General features: G+C 45.4%; 1 protein-coding gene across 2 annotated transcripts in view; it reads right to left on the minus strand.

The window, feature by feature from the left end:
- Positions 1-21913, minus strand: part of LOC143004554 (semaphorin-4B-like) — a 40538-nt gene that overhangs the window by 5637 nt on the left and 12988 nt on the right. For both annotated transcript variants that reach the window (XM_076155531.1, XM_076155532.1), the window contains exons 2-12: positions 21375-21818; positions 9640-9800; positions 9449-9511; positions 8544-8642; positions 6447-6558; positions 5802-5918; positions 5132-5289; positions 1904-2085; positions 1221-1371; positions 659-869; positions 412-527 (exon numbers count right to left, since the gene is read on the minus strand). In XM_076155531.1, coding sequence (XP_076011646.1) covers positions 412-527; positions 659-869; positions 1221-1371; positions 1904-2085; positions 5132-5289; positions 5802-5918; positions 6447-6558; positions 8544-8642; positions 9449-9511; positions 9640-9800; positions 21375-21498 — 1494 coding nt within the window. In that variant the 5' untranslated portion in view covers positions 21499-21818. The remainder of the gene's footprint in view (positions 1-411; positions 528-658; positions 870-1220; positions 1372-1903; positions 2086-5131; positions 5290-5801; positions 5919-6446; positions 6559-8543; positions 8643-9448; positions 9512-9639; positions 9801-21374; positions 21819-21913) is intronic.

Consider the following 21913-nt stretch of genomic DNA (forward strand, 5'->3'; position numbering starts at 1 on the left):
ATCCCCATTTGAGGCTAAGAATAAACTCACAAAAAGCACCCTTGACTTTATTAAGATCATCTTTGATAGGATTGCAATTTGGCTGCTTTGGACTTAGGAGGCACCATTATGTAATAAAGAGAGCGCCATAATGAAATTTAGTTCTGGGTAAGATGCTAGAGAGGATCGTAAACTCTCCTCCAGACGGGACTATAACTTACAGGAAAATTCAATGGGGTGTCCCGAGTGGAAAGAAAACGTCTGCAGCCAGCTCTCGCTATTGGTAAATCCACATTCTCTCCACATATTTATCACATGAGAGTTAATGTAATGAAATGAGTAAAGGCAGATTATCATTACAGGCCGACACGTTGACGCTGTATCCTGATTATCACTTCATGCATCAAAGCTTGAATGGTGTTGTGTTTTTACCCTCTGAGGATCCAGCTCGATATGCTGGACAGGCTGAGGCTCTGGAAACAGGATCATCTCCTCTATGATGTGCATCTTGTCGTTGGCATTGATGGCCTTGTGGAGCTTTCCGTCATCTGGAATGTAGAGGACGAGTGACTTTGAGATTTCGCTTGTAAATTTCACATAAAAATATGGCTCTGGCACATATTTAACATTGTCCCCGGAGTAAAGCAGAGTAGTGGTCTGCGGTGTGTGTGTGTGCTACCTGTCCCGATGAACAGGACGTCGTAGGCCCTCTCCATGCCCTGGATTTTGTGTACGGCGATCTGTGTGTAGCGCACGTTGCGTTTGAGCAGCAGGGGAGGGCTGCGGATCACGCTGTCCATCAGGAAGTGGTCCTTGACAAAGTTGAGCACTTTATCGGGCATGTGTAAAGACGACTGGATACTCATCTGCCTGGCGTGGTTGGTCACGCACTGTGTGGGAGTGAAGAGGACATTATGAATACAAATGTTGTAGTGGCCAGTAGACTGTGACTCAGGCGTCCATCACTGCAAATAAATATGTGTTGAATTATGACTCACATTTTGGCTATGATAGTGGAATTCAATCGTGTTTTAAGGTTCATATTATCTGTGACTTTCACATCTGAGATTGTAAGTCACACCTTTTTCTACACTAATTTGCTACGTGAAGCAACAGAACTCTCTCAAAAAAGGTCGATGGTAGTTTGGCTGAATGGCTGAAGATAAAGTATGTGTTGTGCGTTTGGCTGGACTGTGTGTGTGTGTGTGTGTGTGTGTGTGTGTGTCCTCTGCACCACTCACCGCTCCGGGCCGCGGCTCTGGAACAGGATGATTGTATGTGTACCACTGCTGGGTTTCCCTGTTGACCTCTCGGTAGCGGCCGCTGAAGGCTCGCTCCACCTGAGCCATGGTGAAGGCGCACACGGCCGAGCTGCCGGACGCTCCTTTGTACCTGAAAACACAGTCGGGGCTGGATGCTGAAGCTGATTTTCAGGAGGATGTTGCGGGCAGTGAGGCTCATTCGACGCCATATGTGCTTCTAATGTGAGAATCCACCCGTTTGTTACCAGTTTGGACTATTTACAGTGCATCCCTTCTGCTGTTTGCATCCTTTTGTACGGCAGCCATTTCTCACCAGAGAACAGTTGCAGACTAGGCACTTGAATGGTTTCCATTTAAACACCTTTATCCTTCAGGTGCATTAATTAGACGCTGAAGATGTGTTAAAGCCCATTACATCTGTTCACAATTCAGAGGAGCGCGAGTAAGAAAAATGTCAACTCACCAGAACTGAGTGTGTCGGTTTGAATAAACATTTACATCTAACTACACAACTCTAGATGGCATTTGTGAGCACTTATTATGTCTTATGATACATATTTAGAGCCTTTACTGTGTGCAATAGAGCAGAGAAAGTAGCTTTAAGTGCCTCTATGTGAGAGATGACAGGTACATGATCTCTCTCTCTGTCTGTGATCTCTTACCACTGAGAGGTGAAGACGCCATAGAAGACGGTGCTCTCCCAGCTGTCCCCCGTGGGCTTCAGGACAAACATGTCCTGGATGATGTTGAAGGGAAAGCCGTCATCGGGGAGGGAACACAGGAGCTGGGCCTTCAGGAAGGTGGTCCATTTCTTCTGCAGCACTCGCTCGCCTCCTTTATCGCCCTGCAAGCAGTTGAAATATGTTATGGAGGACAATGCAACAAGTGAAACACACAGATGTGGTTTGTCCAGTTCACAGTTTTGGATGTGGCTTGTTGCTGTTATATCCCATCCTGCAGGCTTTCCATTTTCCATTAGAGGAAATCAGACAGCAGCTACAGTCCCTGTGCTGTGCTATAGAGGGCAGCACTGAGGTCGTGATCGGAGATATGAAGGTGTGACTGTCAGCAGTGTCTTTGGGCCTCAAAACACAGGAAACCAGGGAGAAACTGTGTTTACATCTGTTCTTATATGGGGTGAATCTTATACAATAATGAGTATAACGGACCATAATGGAAGCCTTTATCCAAAGAAGAAGAAAAGAGGGATTAAGAGATTAAACCCCAATTTTCTAAAACTATACACCCAACATGAGTAGTTGGTCTATTTTTGAACAGTACAACTATTGTCAGACACAGAGGTCGAGTTAGCTCAACAGTCAGGACAAAACAGGTTTGTTTAACGGTCTCTCCATTCAAAGCACTGAGGACAACCAACATGGAATTCAATATCCTGGTCCAAGTCCAGGGTTTGAAACAATTTCCTCTGACCGACACGCAATTCTTCATTTGAGGTGAACGTGATGGCAAACTGGAGTCAAACCATTAAATCATTACTCGCAGTTTTGCAATCCAGATCAGTGGTTTGCTCCTCACATCTGCTCAAACATGAAGCATATGTGTTCATTCTCGGAGTCATGAAAGTCTACACACAAACAGATGTCAGATGTCTTCGCTCAGGCCAGCAATTATCAAAAGAGCTTGTAAACACACTCCAGAGCGCTGCACTCCTTCCAAGTACAGCCAGCAACTTGGAACAGGAAAACACAAGAGGAGAAGGAGGAGGAGGAGGAAGAGGAGGAGGAGAAGGAGGAGGAGGAGCACCAAAACAAAGGGTTCTCGCCCAACCCCAAGACACTTCGCCTGCCTCGGATCCAAAAACTATCCCGGCGGCAAGACGTCCGGAAACGCTTCTACGTTAACGGCACACGGGGCGAATCGCTCACCAGAGGATAAAATGCAGAAAAAAAAGAAAAAAGAGCTCTAAGCCGCCACTTCCTCCTCTGGGTGGTTATTAAGCATAAACAATCGTTTTGCTGAACGGTAAGGTGAGACCTCATGGGACGGCCTGGGAGCCAATTACCCAGGATGCTGCAGTAGTAGTAGCAGCCTGTCCACATAATGAGACGAGCGCGTTCCTGCTCTCTCAGCTGTCCCGTGTCTCGTTTGTGGCCGTGCACCCACGCGCGGTTCCGGCCACCTGCCTGACATGTTCAAGCACTACAAAGCTATCTGCGCCTTCTTACGCATTTCAGCTCGACAACACGTTTCAGATTCGTCGTGGGCGTTGCAGAAACGACCAAAAAATAAGAAACTTAAGAACAAATGCGGCCTCTGTTCTATCGTCCATCAAATGTGGGACACCTGGGAAAACAAATGAAAGAGGGGAGTGGACTGAGGGAGGGATGATGCGTGCCATCAAAACCTACGCCAAGATAAACATGTCTCTAATTTCTCTAATATAAGTCACTTTTCCATAGTTTGGCTTGTGCAAAGAAAGAGGAGTTTGTGCTCCTCGGTGTCACTCCCACCTCTGTGTTACCTAACTGTAATCTGAGTTCAGCCGAGCTCCTCGTTGTGGGATGAGGATGCGTTTAAGATGTGACACGCTAATCTGACACGGGGGGGAAAAAAAGAGGTGTATATGTTAATAGCTCCGGATGTCAGCCTGCGGCGCTTCAACATCTCCGAGGCATCATGTGAGTGGAAGCACGCCCCCTGTTTTCTACAAACATTTGCACGATATTAAACAGATGCTTGTTGCTGCAGTAGGAAAAATAAACGTCCCCGGCATAGTGGGGAGTTATTTTGTTCCGTGCGGGGAAATGAAACGGCTTTACATCGAAGCTCGCCGCAGATCTGTTAATGTTCATAAGCAATCACCCATTAGAGCCTCGACTGGAGAATTAACCACCTGCAACACTACTGTACAATAGATCTCCATCTGAAAAGGCGTCAGACAGGAAAAGGGGGCTTGCTGCATTCCAAGGGAAGAAAGGAGCTTTACAGAGCGGCCAAACCCATTCTTCCGTCTCTGTTGCAGAGTTCATCTGCAGTTGCCACTCTGCAGGCCTTTCTGTCAATGATTTCCATATATAGAACCCAGGAGGCGCTCGGCTGGCTGCGAGAGGTGTCGCAGCGCCGAGACGCCAAAGCCAGAGCAGGACTAAGTCATTAAGCTGTCACTTAAGATTACATGCTGTCCTCACGATTACCCACATTACTGCCTCCATGAACAAGAGACGTCAGTCCGTGAGGGATGCTGAGAGCATGTATATCAGGCAGCTCTGTCGCCGTTTCATTGATGTGATGACAGGTGAGAGGTGATAAGGTCTGGCTCTGATTAATCAGGGCGATAGGCTCAACTATAATATAGATGTGAACACAGCTGAAATGCTCCAACAAACCAGGCGGGATACAGTAAGAGAGCGGACTAAAGTGTTTGGCATCGCTGCGACGCACCCTTGAATACTAATAATGCCTGCAAAGCTCAAAGCTGTGGTGGAGGAAGGCGAAGAGCTGGAGGGACGGACGAGTGCAGCTGACATTGTGGGGGAGATGGAAGGAAAAGGAGGAAGGGGGGTGGGGATGACATTGCAGAGGAGAGGAGAGGAAGGGAGGAGGGGAGGGAGGGAGGGAGGGAGGGAGGGAGAGGGCGTGGCCACGAGGAGAGGATGATTCAGAGAGGGAGAAACAAATCTGTTGAAAACATGTTTGGATACTGGAAAAGTCAAACACAAAAGCTTTCACACAGCAATGACAGATTTCCACTGCACCTACGCCGGCATGACAGGCAGTTAAACGTTACCATGTGCATTGACATGGGAACGCTCCCCCCCCCCCTGTTCCGGAGCGATTGTACTGGGATTAAGCAGAGGAATCTTGGGCCTCTTGCTCTGTCTCTTGCTGTAACGGCTCCCGGCCCCACCCACGGCCCCCAGGTGCTTTACCTTACACACGCGAGCGATCCTCGACACAATGGTGTTGTCGAAGAAGTCAAATTCTTTCCCCGCCTCGCTGAAGAAGAAGTAGATCTTGTCGTCGTCGCCAATCGGGTTTCCCACTGGCTGACTCTCCTCGATGTAAGCCGAGCCGACAAAGACGGGATCTGTCAAAAAGAAAAGACAAAAAATACAAACGTCAACGCAAAAGGAACCATTTCCCCAATTAACCCTTCTTCTCTTCTCAGATTTTGTTTAAAAATCGGGAGTCGGGCTACATGGGAGAGTCGTGTCATACAATCCCCGGCAGAGCGGAGGAAACGGCATCCACTGTATAATTGTAGTCAGATGTCTCATCAGCAGCACTCTGCATGAATAACCAAGAGATCAAAAGACAAGAGAGGTCTTAATTGTGCGCAAAGTGCAGCTTACTCGGGCACAACCAGTGGCAGCCAGTCGAGGCTGTTTTGATGTGCATGTGTGGCGAGTGATAGGACGCAGCTCCCCGCAATCTACCAGCTCTTGTCTCTTGCTTTCAGCCTGCATGCATTAGCCACTGTGCCTCCGCTAATGATTGCTGCTTTTTTCGGAGCTTATCTGCTCTGCCGGGTACATCATGAAAGATGAGTAGCGGGGGGAGAAAAAAAAACCCCCAAGACAGCCATCTGATGGCATTTACCTTGCAGCCATTTTAAAGAGTTTTCCGTCTTCAGTGCGGTTCCGTGGCCCAAACTCTTGTAAATGACGGGTTCATTCCCCTGGAAATTGCTGACGGTGCCTGTGTATAATTCACCATCTGAAAGAAAAACGTCAAAATACACAAATGAGACAATGTTATTTTTAGAGCTCAATTAGTTAGAGATGAAATATACAACAACTACAAAAGGAGTTATTTATGGGGCTTTTTTTTAAACTGCAGTAGATGAAGTAATAGTTTACAGAGTGCAGGCTGCTGCTGCTGCTGTTGTGTTATCATAGTGAATTAAAGCACCAATTACAGGACAGTCTCAGTGAAGAAACAGACAAATCATTTCTTCCACTCACATCCAGCTCAATTATTTACTAATTGGTTGTTAAATAACTTGAATGCAAAGTGTTTCTGTTGGCGTCCAGGCATTTATCAGAAGGGCCGACGACGCTGCCGAGCAAATCATGACTCATTACTGACTCAGAGTTGTGACTGCCACCAAAGCAGCTGGGAACAAACACGGGACCTGTTTTTAGAGCCGCCACTCTGTTCCCAAAGGGACCAATAACAACCTCATGTCTGTGAGTGTAACGATTCATCAACATGTCAAGGAGCATAAAGCGGATCAGTACGTACCAACGATGATGGCGGTGGATTTGTACTCAGGATTGAAGGGGCACCGGCTACGCCCGTCCTCCATCACCACCTCGCCCACTTCGTCTTTCTCCAGTGAGAACGTTGACGTGTTCTGGACACAAACGCAAACACCAAATGTCCCTCAGGCTCAGTCCAATTACATTCTACTTACAGTTAGACTACAGTGAGCTAAAGTGAGCTCAGTGACCTTTAACTCTTCCCCTGCTCCTCCTGATTCAACACCATGTAATAACACAGTATGGAGCGCAGGGACACTTTGTGGTCACTGTTGGCACAGAAATCCTCCATTTATGTGACGGACAGCTCGTCTGTTGGATGAGTTAAAGCTTTGGCACACACACACACGTGTGTATGTCGTAAGCTTGTCGTCATTTCAGAGTCATTCTTCAACCCTGGTCCCTTTTGTGTTCATGCATTATTATCATTATTAATTTTCCACTTCCACTTCTTATTCTTGCTGTAAAATGTAACATATAGCCATTATTAAATCAGTGAAATCAACATGTCTCTTGTTAAATCACTTAACATGAGACATGTTAGGCAGGAGTTTTGTGTTTTTAATGTTGATATTAAATTCATTTGAAATACAAATGCCACGTGGAGTGTGCTGTAAAATATATTTGTATTTTCCTGTACTTTGTTAATGAAAGTGTCACATCACATCACGCAAAAAAGAACATAAAGGAACACGGTATTTATATTTGGTTACTATGGAAACTGCTTGGTTATAGAGGCGCACATAGCAGCAGATCCATGGCAGTTCTATACGCATTCAGTCCAGAGTGTATTCATGGGGCGCCATATCCAAACCACTCTTTTCCTTTAAAAAGGTAATCAAACGTGGAAAAATACCATCTAATATTGTGTATTTTGTGTATATTGACGATGTCATCAGACTGGACTCAGAGCCTCAGACACATGATGTTGGCTCCATACGTTTGGAAATCTGGTAGATGTTCCTGAAGATGAAACTACCGGGGAGAGAACGGCGACACTTTGCGACAGCATTTGTGATTCTGGGCGTTACATCAAGACTACTTTAGTGTTTTTTCGATTTCTATAAACGCGGCATTTGAGTACAATCCATGGCTCCAATAACACATATGTCACAAAACTCCTGTTTAATGCGATGAATGTTTTCCTTGGAGGTGGGGATCGGATCTGTGTTTGTACTCTGTAATGCTGCTCTATAAAGGCGGAGACATTTCACGCAGAATTAACCCCTGCTAATTGCGTGATACTTTAGAACAGAATACGTCATTTCTTCGCCCCCAAAACCAGCGCGAAAGGCTTCGCTCATCTGGCCCAAAGCGTCTATTTGTCCTTGAAAAGTTTCCCACACTGGGTCTTGGTTGTCAGGGCTTGATTTAATTCCCTTCTGTCACTTTAATTGGTTTGCGTATCTTCTTGGCTGCGCTGCGTGGTTATATTGTCTGTAAAACCCTTGTGGCTGTTTTGAGAAGAGCTATAAAAATAAAACCTTTATTAATGTTTATGTTACGCAGCTCAGAGCGTGCGTGGTCGGTAGGAACGCTCCGGGTTATACACACACTGCTCTGGAGTCTGTCAACATGACGAGTTGTGATGGCGGCCTGACTGGACTGAGAGATGCTTGGAATCCCGGTTCAAGACCTAAAGTCCTGCCAAGTCATTCTTACCCTGAGACGTCCCGTGTTGTTTGCTTCGGCGTGACGTCAAAGGGGAGAGTTTACTGCCCCGCTGTACAAACTGAGCCGTCTCCAAGCTTGATTGCTGCCTATTACTGTAACCAATGACATCTCACTGCCGGTCGCCGTCACGACAAACGCTCAGCTCATTTAGATAAACATGCAGGGACTCCCCAGATCTTCTATTTCCCAAATCCCCCTGTTGACGTCTCTGGTTTAAGTGTGGCACAAGGATTTGGACATGCTTGGGTAATAGCAGCTTCTACACTGACACGGCGGATAGAAGAGCTTGATTTTCCAAGAAGGACACGAAAAAAAAACCCATAATTACTTGAACATGGCACTGGTAAGAACAGAGAGAATCAATGCTGTAGAAGGTAATAACAGGAGGAGTGAGGTCATCACTTACTATGTAGGCGCAGATGGGGCTGAAGGCGTATGTGCCGCACACGTACAGATGAGTGCTGTTCACACGCAGGAGAATTTTGATATAATTGAAGCAATCAGTCTGGGTGGAGAAAGAAGGAGAGAGAGAGAGAGAGAGTGTGAGGATCAAATGACCCAGAGAATCTTCATAACTGCAAGAACAATATTTATCTGGAAAGCTCCTTCAAAGTTTCCTTCATACCAACAGACCCGCCTCAAAAAAGTGTTTGATACAAATAACTAATAAAACAAATGTGGTCTCATTTCAAAAGCACTGTTGGGGAAAATGTCCCTGGCCTGAAAGACCAAGTGCCCAGTGAGTTGTGTACTTCGGCGCACTGATTACCCAGGCTTGTTACCTAGGGATACAACAGCTGGCATGACAATAAGGTAGAGAGAGAGAGAGAGGGAGAGAGAGACACAGAGGGAGAGACGGAGCAAGAGAGAGAGAGAGAGACACACAGAGGGAGAAAGAGAGAGAGAGAGAGAGGCAGAGCACAGTTGAGGAAGGAGCAACTCTCAAGAGTCACACACTTGATGCTTCTCTTCTATTTGCGTCTGGCGAACAGTCTTGTCGACGCGAAACTCTCAAGAGACCCAAAACATTTGCGAGTCCCTTACAGTTCTCACACCATTTGCTGAACACAAACGGACAGCACCAGCATGTTAAGACTGTGATTCTGCTCTCATCGGGGCCATAACTCTGCAGCTAATTTACAATCAAAATCTGAATCAGTTACAATACATTAGGCCCCCCTACCTGTGAGAGGTCAAAGGTCAAGGACACGATAACCACTCAGTTGCTGCCTGATTCTTGACAATCTTACTCGAGTAGTCAGCCACCCTGACTCTCATTGTTTGGCCTGAGGAGTGAGCACGCCAACTTACCTCCAGGTTCTTCCCTTTAAAGCTGCACTCCTCTCTCTTGCCAGCAGGGGTGCCCCACGTCAGCTGAGGATAAGAAGGACAGAGACCCTGAATCAGACCTCGCAATCATTGGTAGTTTTCCACATGCACAACATTCAGGTAAACTCGAAGACCCGCAACTTTTTATTTTTTTTGCTTTTGGACCTGCTCACGTTTTTCTGCAGCTTGGCCTTGCTGATGTCAGAGAGGCTGAGGGCAAAGAGCGCCTCCCTGGCTCCCACGTACAGCATGTCATCCTCCTGGCTGAGCAGCAGAGAGGTGTAATTGAAGACGCCGTCTGCGGAGAATCTCTTGGCCGACCTCTCCCTCGCATCTGGAAACAGCAGGCGAGAGACACGGGAGATCATTATCGAATATCCGAACAGCACAGAGAGGAGCAGAATGGTACAAAACACATTTTGAGAGTAGAGACCACACACACACACACACACACACACACACACACACACACACACACACAGACAGAGGTCTTAACCAGTATTATACAATATGACTCTGAGTGTGCAGGTGTCATATCTTTAACCCTCCACTCTTGGTTTGCGTCTCCTTTGCAGTATTATAGCTCCATGAAAACACACCGTTTATATTCCAATCCCATATCATCACTTTCTCATTCAGGCTGGAACTCTTTCTAGGGCGAAACCTTCTTCTGCCCAACACAAATCTAAATCACTTCATTCTGCCACTGGCCAAACCATTTCTAAAGGGGTCAAATGAGTTCCAATTTCCCACATGGCTCCCTGCTTGCAGTCTCAAATAGTTCACGTGACGGTCTACAGTTTCAACATCCATCTCTTCCTTTATAGCATCTCTCTGTGAACAACTCGAGCCCCCAACTGTGGCATCACCAGTGGCTTTTACCCGCATTCCACTATTAAAGTGTAGTTTCGAGACGTTCCAATTGACTTTTACAGTTAGTTTTTCTAACAGGCAATAAGTCTGACAACTTGTCACTTTTCACTTTGACTTACTGTGTATTAAACCACATAAAATAGCCATTATAAAAACCCACAGAGCCCGTGGAGGTCAGGAAAGTGCTTTATTTGGGGAGGTTGAAGGTTTTTAGCCATTGGAGCCGCAGCTTTGGGGGCCAATCTGTCATGTGGTTGAGTGGATGTTGTCCTTAAATATCTTATCCAAAAAAGACTTAACATGTATCTACTCGAGCATGAAACCAAAGACACTGGATATATGTAATCTAATATTTGCTCATCCATTGCTTTACACCCCTCATGCCTTCCATATCTGTAAATGTTTACCCACTGCCTGCTATTCCAAACATATTAAATATACTCAACGCGTTTCCCAAGCAAAGATCTTGGGGTCATGGACTCCATTTGCTTGTCCAAACAAGATTACTGGCTCGTATCTTTGCTCATAAACACTAATATTTAGTGCAGTTAAACTATTTTACAGGGTGTATGCGTATCCGACTAAATTCACATTTCGAGGCTTTTGATTATAGAGAAAAGCAAGTTTATCTTTCCCACTCCAGGTGGTGCGTTAAGAACGTAACGCCGACAGACTCAGTAAACTGCAAGTAAATGTTTACAACCCGAGACTTAAACTTTCCAATATGCTCGCAAACAAACGGTTCATCTAACACTCAATGCTCTTTGGCTGATGATTATCTTTCCCTCGTGGGAGTAAAACACAGCTGCACAAGTCACATCTTGTCCAAAATCAAATCTTAGGCCATTTCTAGATCAACAGCCCTCCGTCTGTTGGGAACATCGTGACATCTGGAGTCAATGAAGAGAGGGGTTTGTCATCCGAATCACAGAGGTTAAAGGGGAGAAAAAACGAGACTTCCTTTTTGTCATTCGTAGGTCATTCACGACAAAAAGACATCGGAGGTTTCCTGTGTGTAACGGATGAAATGAATGTGTTTTTAAGTCAAATATTACAAAATGGTTGCGAAAGTCCGGCTTAATTCAGGTCATAAAGAGCTATACTTAGTCCCTGTGGATCCTGCAGTTGGCAGACAAAAGAGTGCCATCCCTGCTCTCAACAGGGGGACATATCATAGCATGACTGTCATGGCTCCCCCGGGTTTTGGCCATTCACTGGAACCAAAAACAGCCTTCCCTCAGCATATTAAAACTCTCTGACATAAATCACAGTGACATCCCCTTAGACAGACAATGGAATAACGAGCAGAGGAGAGCAAACTCATGAAACTTTTACTCAGAGCGCGGTCCCAGGGTACTTAACGGGAGGGAGGGAGGGAGGGAGGGGGAGGTGGGGCTGAGGGAGCGCTGAGTGGGAGTTGTGGTAACCAGGAAGACACGACTGCGATGCTGACCTATGTGGAAACATGCAGAAGAAGAAATAAATGCGCTATTTCGGTGGTTTGAGACGGCTTTTCGATAAGGAGGGAGGTCATTATATAAAAAATACCCAGTGGACGTTACAGTCACTGTGTGGGAGTGTGTGTGTGTGTGTGTGTGTGTGTGTGTGCGGTTGTTCAATCCTTTCCCTACCTCACTAAATGAAAGTCCTTTTATTCTTCTATGTCTTTATTGGCACATTGCTCCCTTTTAAGCCACCAGCAGCCACATGTGTGGACGTGTGGAACAGCTTCCTCACCATTTGCTTTTAATAGACATCACACTTTCCTTTACCACCAGCAGTGAACCTGACATGCAAGCAATCAATGCAGCAGCAATCAATCCATGCCATGTTTACAAGTAGAAATGCCCAAAAATAACAAAACAAGGAAGAAATGAAATGTCAATTGATGAGTTTGTACACTTTACACATTCCTGCTCTCTGTAGTCTCTGTTGTAATGTGTATCACAGCTGCATGTGTGTGATTGTTGATTGATTTGTTCTGCAGTGGCATCATTGCATCACTCTGAGGTTATCCTGAATGTTACCCCCACTTAAGTGTCTACCCATAGCTGCAAACTAAACTGCCTTGCTCACAGACTCACTGGCATGCTTTATCCAGCAGGGCGCGATGTGGGGACTAAAACATAAATCGTCCCTGGGCTGCCCTGGATCAACCTTAAAAAGATCCACATTTTATATTTAACCTATCAAAAAACTGCATCAGCAGCAACAAAAGAGACAAGTGAGGCCAAATTCTTCCTCCGCCCTGCTCCATGATCTTCTCCAGGTATCGTACGTGAGGTAGATAAACAGATCGATGTTTATTTTTCTTCTTGATGAGCCACACAGACGAGTTCTTTGGGCCTTTCTTTGCCTTTTATAATACAGCTAAGAGCAGGAGCAGCTGGGGGCCATTTCACAGCCAGACTCCAGGCTGTTCATCGCCTGCCTGTGTTTAATCAGCTGCCCATCACCGAGCCAGGGACTCGACCTCTGCTGATGTGCATGGCATCGCGCCTGCCATCCATACGGCTGCAGTTTCCTCAAAACCTTGCGAGCCCCTGCATCATACAGACGTAAATGCAAAATGAGAAGCCTCAGCGTGGCTCTGGCATCATAACTCAACAAACTAATATGCGACAGTTATTCTGAAAATGATACTGCATCACATCAGTGTTTGCTGCTGCCGGAAGCCTGGGGCTTCTCCCGACTCCCAGCACTACACAGATCAATACTAACAACGTTGAAGAACCGAGTCTTTCCTCCACCGGTACATAATGCCCTTTCAGCTATCAATTAAGCAAAATTACATTTGCCAGGGTATTCAACACACAGGCGACGAGGCTCTGACGAGGCTGTGAGGTTTTATCAGCGAAGGTAAAGGCAGCAGGAATAAATCATATCACAAAGACTTTCAGAGAGCTGCTACTTGGCAGTTTTGTGGTATTCTGGCACAAATGGAACAGATGTGCTTAAATGATCCTAAACAATTCCTGATTATATGGGGACTTCTGTCTTTTCTTCCTTTTTTAATGTTACTTTTGTTTAATTTATACTTGTCTTTTCAGTTTCAATGGGACTGGAATTGAACAGAAGATAATTGTCCTCTGGGATAATGAATTGTATCTGAAGGACATTGTAGATCTTAGACTAGGTGACGGAGTAAAGAGGTGCAGAATATCAAATAAAAAGAACAGAATTGCTTTGCTTGTAAAAAAAAAAAAGTTTGATTGCTGGTTCAGAAATGCAAACATTACCAGAACTGCTTACAGGCCAGGAGACAAACATAACATAGTAATAATACAGCATCATAATGTCATCGAGCTACCAGGAGGAAAATGAGTGTTTATGAAGCGTCGATAAAATTAATGTTTTCGCTTTTTACATGCAAAATAATATTTTTGACCTCCGACTTAGAATAAACATTAAAAAGGTGACGAGTGACCTTTAAAGCACCACAGGGAGATCCGTGAAGACGCCCGTGCCTCTAATTGCTGGCACTTTTGATCGTCTGGTGTGTGCTTACTCAACAGTGGGGTAACCAAGATATCATCACAGGGTGCCAGCTTGTGGACACAATGTGTTGCCGGGTAATAAAACACATGCCAGGACTGTGCCAGGCATCGTATTTCAGAGCAGGGGGGGGAAGTGAGAACGGGGATCTACCTTTCTTTGGTTGAATTTTCTGAGTACTGCAAGGGCGGAGCGATTGATTGGCTGCTGTGTCGGTGCGTGCCACTGCCCAGACGCTCACTAAAAAAGGCCTCCCCGACTGTAAACATGCCCCAGATTTACTAAAGCGGCATGAGCCAAGTCACAAGGCGCAAGGGGGCAACGGGGACAAAGGGGTTGGCTGGCAGTCAGGCAGAGATGGGGCGAGGCGAGGGGAGGGAGGGGGGGACTCAAGCGGGAGGAAAGTGCAGAGAGAGCTGATATTCATCTGCTTATCTTACATGCAAGACACCCGATTTATCAGGAGCGATCATCTCTCTGCCAGGCGAAGCTCCGAAGCCGTGAGCGACTTCAAGGCCGCCTGTCTGACACGCTCCCCTCAGTGGGTTTGATAGTGTTACAAGAGCCCCTGGTAGATGCGGAGGAAAGGCACTTCAAGGTCATCACACGTCGGCCCCATTAATAATTTAGGCGTGGTGGTGGTGGTTGTTGCTTCATTGTCGGGGAGGTGGAAATTGCAGCACACACAGCAAATACGGATGTCTACACCCTCAGAGGACACAGATGTATCAAAGTGGGGGTGAAAGGGAATCAGGGAGGGAAAATAAAGTTTGAACATTTTTCACATTTTCCATTTAGAATTCAAAGATCCGCCTTTACTGGATGGTGAGTTAAAAGCGGAGAGCCAGGCATCGGGCTTACAGATGTGATGTTGGTAATCACTGGAGGGAGGTGTGGTTTTGCTGCAGTTGTGTGTGTGTGTGTGTGTGTGCGCGTGTGTGTGGGTGGGTGTGCGTCTGTATGCATCATGCACAAACTGAGACAAGACTGCACCTTGGAGATTAATAACCCCAATCACAATAGAATAAACAAGTCTATATACTTCCAGTGTTTGCTGTGTGTGATTATGGCTCAGCAGGGCGACGACGGAAAAGCTGCTGAAATGAAATGGAAAGATGGAAAGGGTTTGGTGCGCAAATTTGTCCGAGTGAAATATTGCGACATTGGCGTGCATGTTCCTTGAAATCCTGATAATACATACACACACACACACACACACGCAGACGTGAGGATGAGGTAAGCGCACAAAAACCGGCGCATACCGCTAAAAGCAAAGAACAAGAGGCTGACCAAGACATGATGTGCTGCTCTGTAATTATCGGCTCTTAGGTGTCATCCTGATGCAGTCTGGATTGGCACGCTCTATCTGGTCTAAAGAGAGAGAGAGAGACTGTGTGTGTGTGTGTATGTGTGTGTTGGTATAATTTCCTCACTCGCAATCCCTGACAGACGTGCCTGCACTCGTCATGTGTGGTGTGTGGGACGCCAAAGCCTCTTCATCCTCTCTCCCCCTCGCTCAGTGACAGAGCCAGAGTATAGACATGATGGATACAGATTTCAGCCTCTCTCTCTCCCTCTGCTCTGATGGAAGCCTAACAAGCTCTTTTGAGGGTAGTAAATGGAACTATACTGGCCATTTGTGTGTGTGTGTATGTGTGTGTGTGTGTGTGCGGAAAGTGGACTAAAATATCATGCATGGACCGACTTGTATTCTAAAGGCAGGGAATAGATGTTGCTTTATTCTACCTGCATTGTTTTTCGAAGGATTTGACCAACTACCCTCATCTATGCATAAACAGGGGTTCAGTAATTTAATCCACATTGTATTCGTTCAACTGTAAGTGTTTAAAGAATGAGTCGACGTCATGATAGAGAAGAAGAAAGAGAAGAACATTGTGTGTTGGCAATGGAGACGCTATCTCTACAACCAGTTGATTTAAACAAGCTTGCACAAAGAGTTCCAATGGAAACATCTCTTTTGTGTTTGTGTGTGTGTGTGTGTGTGTGTTAGAGAGAGGGCTGGGGTGAGGGGGTACAGTAAAACGGGATGATACACGTGTTTAGGTATTTGAGTGTTTGCTCATGGCATTTTACACATATGCACACACACCTAATGCAGAAACTATGTAGGTGATCAGGCGCCCTGTGATCGCACAGCAGCCACCAGCCATTCAGCTGGGAGCTTTCATTCTGCATTCAACCCATTTCAACCCAGCTCATAATAGACTGATTTAACTATGCCTAATGAAAATAACCAAACATGTGAGTGTCGATGCAAAAATAAAAGGCAATGAACTCATTTGTCAGACACGTGAGATGTCTACCAAAGAGACTTGAACCGAAACCTTCAGTAGGAACACGAGACATGTGGAGTGTATTAATGTGCTGGAAGAGGATCAGGAAAGCCTGAGTTCTGGATCCTTATGGCGGATACATGAGATGCTGCGTTTAACTATTTCAATTCTCTCAACTCAATGGGGGAAACTGTAAAGAATTCAAATCTTTAGTGAGGCACGTTAGCTCTTTCTGTATTTACACGCAGAGCACGGAGCTCTGTAGAGCTTTTTACCAAATTTCAGCTCATTGTTTTGGGTTTATGGGACCAAATACATTGTGCGGTTGCCACTCGATGGCTCTCTCACCTCCCCCGATGTCAAATCGTAGCAAGCTGTTTTCCAGCAAAAACACTTTGATACGCCGCATCTACCAAAGCAAATGAGAGGGAGTGCAGTCACAGACGGAGCGAAAAGGTAAATGAACACTCAACACAATTAATCTGGTGGCACACGACAATCTGGTGTACAACACAACAGTGGGTTGCTAATGTTGCTGCATGTCTACGAGTTTGACTGCCCCAAGTGGCCAAAACTGATTCATGCAAATCTAAGGACATCTAAAAAGCACAAAATGGCAACAATCATCATGAAAGATTCTCCTTCAGTAATGCGTGAAAAATCTTAAAATGTGCATAGCTATCCTGCACATGTTATTATGTACAGATCTATACATCTGTAGGCACAAAGGGTGTCTTGGTGCCACCTGTGGACCGTGTGATCTGTATGTTTACATGTCCTCACTGAGACTAAAGGCACAGAAATGCAGTTAAGCCGCACACATGCACACAATCTGTAGGAGTCCAAAGCTGTACGGAGGCGTTTTGATCCTGGAATAAATCAAGTAAGTGTTGCCTGATCTGGCTCTTCTACTTGTAAGCATACTTTGATTTGTCACGATTCCAGTCGCGTTAAGGCGTGAACATGACGTTTGGAGAAGAAATAGCCATTTATTGCTTTATAATCGAAGTGAATGTAAACAGAGCACCTGTGTAATTTTGGAGTGATGTGCAGCATGAAACACGACGCAACTTACACCAGCAAAGCCTGATAAATAGTCTTTGTTCTGTGCTGAATACCGAACGTCGCTTTAAATCTCAGACCATTTTTCCTGTAACAACATCAAAGTGCCTCGTGATAAAAGTGTTCTGCATTTATTCCGCAGACATCTTCATACCGAATGCTGTGGAAGTAAAAAATGACAGCATTCGTCACACTGAAGTGCAACAAAAGTGCCATTGTCGAAAAAAAACAGTTGAGTTTCCTTTGAGGAGTGATTTATGGGTATCACTTAAAAAACAATATCAGTGTTTTACGCTTCATTAATCTAGGAAAAGCCACATCAAAATCTGTCACCAAGCTGTAAAAGTATTAAAAATCAATGTAGCACGATGCGTTTGGAGATGAAGTACGGCGCTTTTTTTGTTTCGCTCAAATTTACTGTACATCAATCAAAAACACCGGTGACACTTGTTGACCCTGCATTCCTCTGTCCGTCCAGATTAACGGCGACATCGTCATCTCTAGCCGCCTGCCATTGTCTTCTAATAATCAAGTGTGGCTGATGGAGATCTGCACAGACTGGACTTTTCTGCACACTCCCTGAAGCATGGACGCTTCGCCGCGATGAAGCCGTTCAAGTGTGCGGAACGGACGGATCTGATGTGCTGCAATTACGCTCCATTGTTACGGCTGTTATGGGCGCAATGTGACAGGCACTTGTGTGAGCCACCCCTGCTGGAGGCCGCCGGGCGGTGGGCGTGGCCATGCCAGGTTTTTAGGCGAGCACCGGAGCGTGTCTAAAACCTCACGAGTATTTGGCCTGAACCTCCCTCTCTCTCCCTCCCTCCCCTCTCTCTCTCTCTCTCTCTCCCTGCAATCCACACACTGCCAAGGTCACTGGATTAGCATGCATGAGAAAAACTGCACAATATCCGCTGAGCATAAACCAAAGGTAAACGGGAGCCGCCGCTGTGTACACTGGCCATACACAGTGTGCTCAGGGGCTCGGCTGCCACGTTTAACAGGGGGGCATTTTGGTTTGCTCGACCATTTGCCAACAGTGTGTGTGTGTGAGAATGTGTGTGTGCGTGTGTGTGTGAAAGCAGTAAGTACTCCAAATGTTCTTTCCTGATCTGAATTTGTTGAATCTGTTAGGATGCGCAGTAAATCTTAGAGATAAAAGGAAGGCACATACCTCCACCAAGGCAGACTTTTGTAACTGTTGCTATAGCGCCACTGTTGCTATAGCGCCACCATCAGGTTGATTTACGTTTCATTTGTTTTGCATAAGCAGTGAGCGCACATCTCTACCACAAAACAAGCCACGCCCACTCAACTTTGGCAGCCAATAACAGGAGAACAGCCCATCATACAAACCAAGAGACTGTAAAAATGTAACAAACAACAGGACAATTAGACGCGTCCCCGAGTGCCTATTTTTGATGCTGCTGCTTTGTAATCTGCCTTGAGGCGAGAACAAACAGGCATGTTTACGGAAATGTTCGACAAAACTTTAAAAACATACAAAACAGGCCAAACCAGGCCAAACCAGGTCAATTAAAGTGGATATATTTGAGAGGAAAGTGAAACGCTGCAGAGACAGAGTGACATGCAGTTCATGAGATCAAATGAGCAAAGCTAAGCACATTAACCTGCTTATTAATGGGGTTTATATCTACGTAACCTCAATAACATGAATCCCCTTTGCTCCAAATGGGGGGAAAAAAACATTAAAAGAAGGAAAACATATAATCTATCCAACAAAAATCTGCCTGTTTGTTTTTTGATAACTAACAGGGATACAAGCGACACGCCTAACTGATTACTTTCTGCTCCAGGACCCATGATCCTTTGGGCTGCCTCTCTGCACAAGAGCCGTAATGAAAAACAGACAAGCTCTCCCGCTGCAGCGACCACAAAACCTCCACTCACTACACATGGGAGATTAGTCTGCTCATTAGGATAGAAGGGAGGGGAGAGGAGAGAGGAGGGAGAGGAGGAAAGGCCACGTTGTAGAAAGGGTCCTGTAGAAACCAGACTATGTCGCTCTCCTCACACACCAAAGTGAAGGTTTAAAGGGCTTCACTGCTTTACAAGGTTTCTACAAATGCTGCAAGTTGCATGGAGTTGAGTTGATGGATAAAGTGACGCTGTTGACTCACAGTCTGGGCTGAACGGGTTACAATCAGTGTCAGCGATGTTTGCGTAAGATCTACTACGACACATTATCGGCTGAAAAGGATGTTGTCTCTCATGCGAACGCTTACATTGTCCCTGCTGAAAGGCTCTCACTCACTAACCTATATGATAGCGTCCATGAAACGCAGATTATGAATGTTAAGTGAAGCAAAGAAATGCTGAAAAATTTGCAGCAAAGCGGCCTTGGGCCAATTTTGCCCATTGTGTCCTTTGAGTGACGAAATAAAGGGCTGGAGTGTGTGAGGGGTTGTTCTTATGAACAGTGACATTCGGTGAATATCAGCCTCGAGACTCTGAACTCGAAATCTAAAACAAGAAAGTTATGTAAGTGTCAGAGAGTAACATTAACCTGTCTGAGCACATCTGCTAAACACACTATGAGGCTTTCTTTTGCCAATATAAAGACACACTTGTACTATAATTACCTTGATATCAAATTCATTTTAAGATTTATTGAGTGGATCTTCAGCCAGCATCATATCGGCTATTCAAAGATGTTGCTGCATGTTTCCAGCCTTGTTTATTGACATTTAGCGACATCATGTATGTGACTCCCCCACCCGGAGCAAACAATTTCATCCGACATCTTGCACATGTTATGTCATGCCTGAACATTTTCCTTTTAAGTCTTCGTTTTTTTAAGAAACACACACACACACACACACACACACACACACACACACACACACACACACACACACACACACACACACACACACACACACACACACACACACACACACACACACACACACACACACACACACGCGACTTTAAATGATGCACGCTTAATCCACGGACATCATAATAAGAGGAGTGCTGCAGTGTGTGTGTGTGCGGAATAAATACACGCAATGATGAATTCAGGCACAATAAGGTCTTCCATTCAATCAGTGAATTCACCAGGAGAGACATTTAGGTTCTTTGTCAGCTGGACTGTGGGTTGCTGGTAAACATCACCAGAGGTCATTAACAGTAAAAGGCAGGATGCTCTAAGTGCTTTTCAACGTCCAAACCCAGACACCGCCTGCCGCCTGTATTAAATGTCACAAACAAACTATTACACTGTGCGATGTGCTTTTCACCTGAGTCGCCATGTGTGATGCCAGGAATGTTTCCCTCTGTTGGGCTGTCAGAGCTCAGGCAGGAACAAAACCGCGCTGTAAATGTTGCGCAAAGTGGCATCTAATCTCTGCCAAGACCTTCAGGGTACAAAATTATAATTTTGTGAATTTATGAGAAGCTGTGCTTGTGCTGTGGGTGTCTGCATGTTGGCATGTGTGCGTGCAGCTCGACCTGCAGGCGCCTCTGCTCTCTCACGGCGCATGCCAGTGCGTTTGCATGCACACTATATTCTGCTGCGATTAGGGCAAACACTTGTCTTGTATAAATGTGGGACATTTCCACTGATAAATACACATATTTATGTTTTCAAATCGGTACATGAATTGATGTCTTTCATGGTAGTTTACAACACACAAGGTCATCTGGAGGTGTGGACAGCTGAACAACACCTGCTGAGATAAAGTGAAATCCAGTTTAGCTACTGAGTTTTAGGAGCTGCTACTATCGATGTATCAATAGTAAATCGATAGATACATCGTTAAATGTACTGATGAACTGAGAATTCACTTACAAGTAGTGGATATTTGTAAATGTTGTACACACACTGAGCATATGTGTCCATCAGAGTTGTTTTTTTGCTGCAAGACATTTAAATGACAAATTTCCAATCCTAACTAGGTGCCTCTTTGCCAGATATTCAACCGAAAGTACTTCTATGTGATGTTCATAAAGTGAGTAATCAATCATAATAATCTTTTTGTGACAGCCTTAGAAAAACAGCCTTATCAAATTTCCACCCAGATGTTGTTGTTATTGATTTGTTTTTCTCTTCTCCTTCTTTCACCTCCTTTTTAATATTCAAAACAAGTTCATGAATCCTGGATGAGTAGCAACGTCACAACAAAAAGAGAAATAGATGAAGGGAATTATTTTCCACTCACTGTAGGGGAAGCTGATCCGTGGCGTGACGTCCTCCTCGGTGGCTGCCTCTGATCGTTGGCAGCTGGCCAACAGCAGCACGGCAGCCAGAAGACAGCGGACGGTCGCGGCCAGTCGTCTCCACATGGTCGCTCTGATGTTGTCACGAAAGACGTACACAAATGCACGCTGTTTGTTTTTTAAGATTCCTGGGAATTCATTAAGCCCCACTCCAAATCCACAGAGCTTATTGTCTCACTCCAGTCGTCCTGCAGCCAGAGGAGGGGAGTGAAAGTGTCCTTGACTCTCTTCTTGTACTCCCGGTGGTCCTTCGCAAGACACAGAAGAGGAATCCTCCTGGATTAAAGGCTGCGTGTTTTCATCTACTCATGGTGCTCATTGATGGATCCTCGCTAAGCTTCAACCGGTGGCCACATACGTTAGTGGCGGTGAAAGTCATTCTGGTTCTGTGGAGAGAAGAGAGAAAGCATTTCTTTATGACTCATCCAAGAACACGATTAAAAAAAGAGGAAGCACACACTGGGACGCTGTTAGAGAATCA

The sequence above is a fragment of the Genypterus blacodes genome, unplaced genomic scaffold, assembly GCF_046128005.1.
Source record: "Genypterus blacodes isolate CSIRO-AG114 ecotype Tasmania unplaced genomic scaffold, CSIRO-AGI_Gbla_v1 ptg000067l_1, whole genome shotgun sequence".
In the NCBI taxonomy this organism is placed as follows: domain Eukaryota; kingdom Metazoa; phylum Chordata; class Actinopteri; order Ophidiiformes; family Ophidiidae; genus Genypterus; species Genypterus blacodes.